Here is a 7,742-nt window from a genome sequence, read left to right as displayed (position 1 = left end):
TTTTCTTCTCAGGAACGATTAATGAAAAACGAGCACAATAATTATCAATACAAATTTGTCAAAGCAAATCCTGCCCGTCAGGAAAAGTAGCTGTTCCTGAAAAGAAAATCGAATGACCAAAAGATGCACAGACCATACATTTCATTATAACTAACCTTTATTATTTATAGTATAACTAAACATTTGTATCCATTTCTATAGGTCTCAGTTCTGGATGGAGTTATTTGCCGACCTTAGAGATGCCGGATACTTCAACGGGAGTCATGAGCATCAATGCCTATTGAGATATTGCTTTGGTGATGTTATTCAGAAGGACTTGGATGAGTGTGTGAGACTGTGGAACAGCCACAGGATTCGCCCTTCCAGAACAGCAGCATGTCCAGGAGGAGTGCCCAATGAACTCTACTACTTACCACACAGGTGATACATTGGTGATAATAAACAGATAAAAGCATTAATGAACGTTTTAGCTTAAATGAAAATAAATGCAATTATGTATTCTATTTAACATAGGTTTGGCTCCAGAGACTGTGGATTTCAAAGTGAACAAGCTGAACTGGATGCCCTTCCTGAGGCTAGCCTGTCAATGACTCCTTGTGGGGACCCAAACATGCAGGAGTACTTGGACTTTGCCATGGAACACAATCAGTTACAGAAGCCAGACAACTGGGAGTCTGCATCCGAACTGTACATGAAACTAAAAGAAATGGCTCAGCTATGAAATGATCAAAAAGGGAGGGTTTTTTGTAGTGGTGGAATACTGCTGTCTGTCTGAACACAATATTTATGAATCTGTCACCCAAAGCTTAATTGTTTTTAAGTGTGAAGTAAATTAATCAAAAATAGTAATCAGTATTTATTACACTTTTGTAGTATTGAGAGTAATGGATCTAAAACATTTTCAAAATGTTTACTGTGAGAAAAGAACATGCTCACATACAGTAACATTATAAAAACAACTTTGGCAACTGCACTTTAAAAGTGCACCTTTAATAGGGTTGGGCATCAAGAACCAATTCCTACTTGGAATAGTTAAAAAAATTACGATTCCATCGGAATTGTTTCTTTATTGGAATCGTTTTGGAGGATTGGGTTTCAAATCTGATCATGGGTTCCAAATTTAACATGCGCAAGTTTTGGTTTCTGTAGCGGCCAGGTGCTTGTTGTGTTGCAGCCATGGAGCACAGTAAGCGGTGCTCTAGTGTGGCTTTATTTTACATTGAAAAAGCCCCGTCAAACTGCAACCCACCTTTGAATCAAAATAAAACTTTCCTCTTATTTGTGAAATAAGCATGTGACCCGTTTCAACTCCACCACTCAAAGAATCGGAATCGAGAATCGATAAGAACCGGAATCAAAAGGAAGAATCGGAATTGGAATCAGAATCGTTAAAATCTAAATGATGCCCAACCCTAACCTTTAACAACAACAACTTTTTCAGAGTCTTAACTCTAGGGGTCATCCATCATATAGCTTAGAAACAGCCGAATCCTGGACTATTTTGAATTCCAAAGTCCATTTGTGACTTAAACAAAGTGTATGAGTCTAGGAGTGGTAATCTCAAGGAGTTTGAACATGTATTTGCCATTGGGAACGCAGAGTCCTCCAGGAACTCTATTTGAGGCAGTGGTTCCAAGCCAGATGGGGGAAGTGAAGACAGCCCAGTAGCAAACATCAAAACATCTTCCACAGACACAGCAGCCTGGCCTTCTGCAAAGAAAAACAAATCAGATACATCACTGCCATGTGTTTTCTTAACTATTTATAAAAAACAAACAAACCTTCACAATCAAGGAGATAGTCTGCCCAGTAGGCCATGGTTTGACTTTCTTTAAGTCTTCGATTACTCCCCGAAGGACTGAGGTCAGGTTTGAAGAGTCTCTCAAGTTCAAAAGCAGTGAGTCGCCTTTCAGAGTGGCACATGACAGGGGCCAGCAAAGTAGGGTGTTGCTGTAGTGCAGTCAAAAACTCCAGGGTTGAAAGACCATCTCTGAATCTACAGAGTGAACACAAACATTGTTTCACTGCTGTGTAGTGCCAATTGAATTTAAAATGATCTAAAGAAAACTATTAAATATTCTCTTCTCTACAATTACTATCCACCTTAACATTGTTGAAAATTGATTTCAAAAACCCTATTTTTGCATTGCACATTAAACGTTAATTGTTACAAACTAAGTATAACACACAGAAACAAAAGACTGGAATGACACAGACGGATGGGTGGCTTGAGCACTCACACGATGCCTTCAGAAAGTCTACACACCCATTGCACTTTTTCACAACTTTGTTTTGTTATAGATTCAATTTAAAATAGTAATATTAATATTTTTCCTCATCAGCCTACACACAATACATCATAATGACAAAGCAAAAACAAGTTTTTAGAAATTGTAGCAAATTTAATAAAAATTAAAAACTGGAATATCACATTCGCACAAGTTAATTAACCATTTTCTCAGTACACTGTTGAAGCACCTTTGGAAGTAATTCCAGCCTGGATTCCTCGTGTATGAAGCTACAGGCTTTACACACAACATCACCACACTCTTTATATCTGATTTTCAGGGACATTTCCAAGAGATACTAAAACCTCTCTGCATGTCAGGATCTCTATGAGAACTGAGGGCAGAAATAGATCCATATGTAAATGACACTGCTACAGTATGGAGCAGGTGGTTGGATAAACAGCAGCAAGTCATCAAGGGTTTGATGGGTAAAGTGAGCCTCAAACCATCACTCTGCTGCCAGATGTGCAGCAGAGGTGGATGGATCACTTTAAGGGGTAACTGGACTGATTTTCCTCTATGGAAGAGTTAGTCAGGAGGAGAAACCTAAGATCTAATTTCTGTTTTTGCTTTGTCATTATGATGTATTGTGTGTAGATTGATGAGGAAAAGGATTTAAATATATTTTAAATTGAATCTATAAAGGTGTGCAGACTTAATGAAGGCACTGTAGTTTGACACAGAATGAAGTGACATCACATATCCGTTGAAATACACTAAGGTACAAATTCTGATTAAGGACAAATTGATAACAGATATACATACTTGCATAAACCAAAGATGGGGACCATGAGGCATTTCAAACAAAAAATTCATACATAAATAAATAAAAATCTCATCACTACAAATATCATCTTACCTGTCAATTACAGATGAGTTGCGGTCAATGATATACCATTGGAGGTAGTCTGACATGATTTCTTTCTTTTCTTCCACAGTAGCCACATGTCTCAGACAACCTGCTGTCTGTAACATTGTGCTGTGTCTCATCATACATTCTTGCAGAGCATCCAATGAAGCAGCATTCTCAATCTGAAAGACATGAAAATGGGCAAAAACACCCCAGTCAATAACTGTATGCACTGTCCTTGCCTATTTTTTTAATAACGTACATAGCAAGGTGTAATCTTACACTATCAAAAACTAATAAATTAATTAAATATATTCCGCACGTGATATAGGAAGTAAACATTGTCTCAAAAACACTGCAGTAAGTATGAAAAACTCTGCCCTACCATACCCTTATGCTATTCTCACCTCTTGCAAAGCTTTCCCTATTTCTTCATCAGTTATTACATTATTTGTTGCTTTGAATGAAGGCTGGCCTGCAAGATAATGTACAAGATCTTCTGACAGGAAATGGGGTCCTGGACCTCCATGCACAACTGACACAGCAATCATCTTTCATGCCAAGTAGTATTCATCCTCCCTAACAGCTGTGAATGAATTCATATTGCAAAATTAAAACAATGCATTACTGTATATACTGTAATATGTGTCCTGAGTGGCGCAGTGGTCTAAGGCACTGCATCGCAGTGCTAACTGTGCCACTAGAGATCCTGGTTCGAATCCAGGCTCTGTCGCAGCCGGCCGCGACCAGGAGACTCATGGGCGGCGCACAATTGGCCCAGCGTCGTCCAGGGTAGGGGAGGGAATGGCTGGCAGGGATGTAGCTCAGTTGATAGAGCATGGCGTTTGTAACGCCAGGGTTGTGGGTTCGTTTCCCACGGGGGGCCAGTATAAAAATATATGTATTCACTAACTGTAAGTCGCTCTGGATAAGAGCGTCTGCTAAATGACTAAAATGTAAATGTAATATGCAAGCATATGTCATGTGATATATATGGTCAATGAGCATTAACCAACCATTAGTAGCCTATAGTACACATCCAACCAATATGCATACCCTTTGCATTGTAGACCAAGAACCGATGTCCTTCTGGTCCATCAAAAATGGGCCGGTCTTTTAGGTGTTTCATCAGTAGAGTTAAAAACTCTCGTCTTGGACCACCAGTGTCAATTCCCTCTTCCAGAACACCAGTATCATCAGTAAATTTCACCAGCATGTCACAGGTTTCAGAATATGTTGTACGCTTGAAACCTCTGACTGCCCCATCCCAAACATTAGCCCTTGAGATGTTAAACCGGCTGACTTTTTTATGATCAATAGGAAGAGACAGGTTTGCTACGATGTCAGGTAATGCAATGTCCGTCTCCTCCCTGTAATGACAAAAAGTTAATTCATTTGTGGATATTCCAGATATACAAGAACTATTGTACAGTTAAAAAACTGGAGTGCTATAGTCAAAAGCATATTACATTGCTGTGTGTTGGAAATTCTTCACATTGACAGCAACCGGCTCTTCGTCCTCCTGCTCAACATTTGGTGAATACAGGTCTGTGTATTTACTGTTGGGAAATTGCCATTTCCATGTTAAAACATCTTACAAACAAAAATGTCTTCCCCATGTAATCAGTTCAATACATTTAAATTATGTCAGTCATTATCTTTTCTTTTTTTTTTACTTACCTGTAGCAAGACATTTTTTCTGGATTTGCTTCCGGTGGATCCAGATCCTCAGCATCAGATATTACTATCTGAAAAAAAGATTAAAATGTCTGAAACAACAACACTGAAAGCAAGAAATGTCATGCTGCCACAGTCTGCCTTATTACCTGTCCTGGCTGAATTGTTGATTGTCCTGGTGCATCTCTGAAACATGATAAAACATATTAAAATGATTAGCTCCATGATAAAGGCTATAATGTAGCTTTGAGTAGCATGTAGTAGTAGAGGGAACAGAAAGATGTATTTTTAAAAAATATTATTTTGAGAACATGTGGATAGGAGCGCTTCCTGGACTCAAATCTGAGTTAGTTTGAGTTTCTTTTTTAATGGAAAAGGTATAAAATAAAAGAAAGCTCAAACTACTATTTTTTAACTATTAAAATGCTTGTATTGCAAGTGGCCAAGCCATACAGAACCAATTTAAAAGAACTTTAATGCGTTTTTGCATCTAGCCTTCGTCAGCGAGTCAAACAGATGAAATGAGAGACAATGGGTATTTTCTAGTGTCCAAGGTGTTCTGGGCTAGAGTGGGTGTTGTAGACATCTTAAAACCAGTAGGTGTCCTTCAGGCCTACAATAGTCAAATCATGTAAACATTATGTATATGGATGTGTCCCATGTTTCCTATTGGTGGATTACCACTAGAAAAAACCCAGTGTCTCTCATTACATCTATTTGACTCCCTGACAAAGGCTAGATGCCGAAACGTGTTGGAGTTCTTTAAGTTGGTTCTGGATGACCGTGCCACTTCAGTAAAGGCCTATAGTACCTATGCAGGATCGACAGTGATGTGGGACATATGAATGGACAGTGGATACCCCCCACTTCATTCTCACGTGTTTTTTTTAATGGTTTGGTTAATTTTTGTTTATTCAACTGCAAGAGCAACTGTATTTCAGTGGGTTTATTCTGTACAGCTCTGCTCACACAGGCAGCTGTGGGTTCTTTAGGTAGGGAGCGAGGGGGCACCGCAGTCAGTTACAGAAACAGCTGATAGCATGTAGCAACGTTGAGCTTATGTGCAGCAATATAAATGTATGTATAATGTGTATGTGAATAAGTAGTGAAATATCTGCTAGTAGTTTTATCCGTTTTGTGAGTTAAATAAAAAAAAAGGTGAAATTGCACTTTACCTGGTAGTGAAAGCACTGTAGCCCAACAAAATATGAATTATTATTGCACGTGTGAAAATTCCTTTGTGTCCAAGTGTGCAACACCTACCTTTCATCGTCCAGCTTGTGTTTGGGAGTACTTCGATTTTGTGGTTCAAAAACCTGAGAGGAAACGGATAAAATGATCAACAACTTTCAACAGGTTCCATTATTTTTCCATTACCACATACAGTATATATCAATGCTGAATGGTTGTCTGTGTTACTGTATAATAGTTACTGCAAAATAATCAAAACAAGCCTTTTTCCACTAAAATATTGACCAGGACATTGATTTTATGCTTAAAATCCAATGTACATCTAATTAATAAATTATATGAAAATGAATAAATACAAACATACATAAATATTTTAAAAAAGAGAAATAACTGATGTACCAAAGTGTCAGCACGATTGAGTTCAGCTGTGCTCCTTGTTGTGATGACAATTTCAGAATCAGAGTCTGAGGTATCATCCACTGAAAAAAATAATTCAAACAACCATTATCTATCCTCCAGCAGAGTATCTAAATATGTAAAAATATTGAATCATGAGATCCACTAACCTCTTTTATAGTGTTTTTCTAGGCAAATGAAAAAAGTGATCCTGGAATATGCCTTTCCTATTTCCTTTTTATATTCAGCCAATTTGAATGGCCTTTCTGACCCAGGCACATGAACCACCTCTGAGCAGTCTGGATACAAAAGGACATAAGGTCATTCGTGCATGTCCTTGTTAAATGTTGTCATTTTCTGGACAGCTTGTTTCAGTAGATCAGGTGCTGATACCTCTGGGTCTGTAAATAATGGTAGTGTTTTCCCTCTTAGAGGTTTTAAATCAGTTCCACTTGGCACCATCAATCCTACGTTTATCTAGTAAAATAACAAAGATATAATTAATGTATACATAGGTAAAATAAATATACACAAACACACAAATACATATAGAGCATTGCAAAATTGTATAGGACGGTCAGTACACCTTACCTGGACGTGTTTTCTTTCTTTAGGCCTATATCTTCCTTTTGGCCCATAGTTAAAAGACTGTCGTTCTTTTGATTTCGAGCTTCTGTACTCCATGAACTGTTTGTATGATGGGCATGGTTGTTCTGCAGAAATGGACAGAGTTCCGAAACAAAAAGTTAGAAGCCGCTCAAAAAATCATTAGCGTTACTGTCCTTAGATAGCTAGCGTTTTGGTTTTGCTAAACTTACTTTGCATAGCACTGTCCGGCTGTCGAGACGTCCCCTGTGTTTCCAATGTTTCCGTCTTGTCCGCGTCGTTTAAAAACTCCAAACACCGACCACACGTAAAGCAAAACCGCGTTAAGCTGTTCATGTGTTTGCCACAAAACGGGAAAAACATCCCTCGGCCGCAGTCCATGTTCTGGCGGTCACCATAAACTTATTTGACGCCATAAACTCCACAACAACTCCACGAAAAGACCACGCTCATCACTTCCGCGTCACTTCCGGTTTGTGGTACATTCCCTTTCCGTGACGAATCTGTCATTTGTAAATTTGTTTCGGGACTGGTAAAAGTGTTTTGCTTCTTGTTAATTTGTTTTCTAAAATGTAAATTTGTTTTCTAAAATGTAAATTTGTTTTCTAAAATGTTAATTTGTTTTTTAAAATGTAAATTTGTTTTCTAAAATGTAAATTTGTTTTCTAAAATGTTAATTTGTTTTTTAAAATGTAAATGTGTTTTCCAAAATGTAAATTTGTTTTCCAAAATGT

General features: G+C 38.0%; 1 protein-coding gene and 1 long non-coding RNA gene across 2 annotated transcripts; both read right to left on the bottom strand.

Annotated features, from left to right (window-relative positions):
- Nucleotides 1-843: 843 nt before the first annotated feature.
- LOC311122033 (G2/M phase-specific E3 ubiquitin-protein ligase-like) lies at nucleotides 844-6,641 on the bottom strand. Its single transcript, XM_084196455.1, has 10 exons — nucleotides 6,573-6,641; nucleotides 6,406-6,485; nucleotides 6,079-6,131; nucleotides 4,965-5,001; nucleotides 4,819-4,886; nucleotides 4,608-4,697; nucleotides 4,195-4,508; nucleotides 3,148-3,320; nucleotides 1,782-1,996; nucleotides 844-1,710 (listed from the first exon to the last, which is right to left on the bottom strand). Exons 5-8 carry the CDS (start codon nucleotides 4,830-4,832, stop codon nucleotides 3,316-3,318), a joined length of 423 nt encoding a protein of 140 aa, XP_084052581.1. The 5' UTR covers nucleotides 4,833-4,886; nucleotides 4,965-5,001; nucleotides 6,079-6,131; nucleotides 6,406-6,485; nucleotides 6,573-6,641; the 3' UTR covers nucleotides 844-1,710; nucleotides 1,782-1,996; nucleotides 3,148-3,315.
- A 108-nt stretch (nucleotides 6,642-6,749) lies between these two features.
- LOC311122034 lies at nucleotides 6,750-7,388 on the bottom strand. Its single transcript, XR_014612372.1, has 3 exons — nucleotides 7,221-7,388; nucleotides 6,994-7,115; nucleotides 6,750-6,879 (listed from the first exon to the last, which is right to left on the bottom strand). It is a non-coding gene; the product is annotated as an uncharacterized lncRNA (long non-coding RNA).
- Nucleotides 7,389-7,742: the final 354 nt, after the last annotated feature.

The sequence above is a fragment of the Coregonus lavaretus genome (genome assembly GCF_964263955.1).
Source record: "Coregonus lavaretus genome assembly, contig: HAP1_SCAFFOLD_57, whole genome shotgun sequence".
Taxonomy (NCBI): domain Eukaryota; kingdom Metazoa; phylum Chordata; class Actinopteri; order Salmoniformes; family Salmonidae; genus Coregonus; species Coregonus lavaretus.
This window is presented reverse-complemented; position numbering and strand designations above follow the sequence as displayed.

What these genes read in the sequence shown, in the direction of transcription:
- LOC311122033 (XM_084196455.1), bottom strand. An exon ending in AATTTCCAACACACAGCAAT is followed by an intron (nt 4,509 to 4,607) that starts GTAATATGCTTT and finishes TTGTCATTACAG; the next exon opens with GGAGGAGACGGACATTGCAT.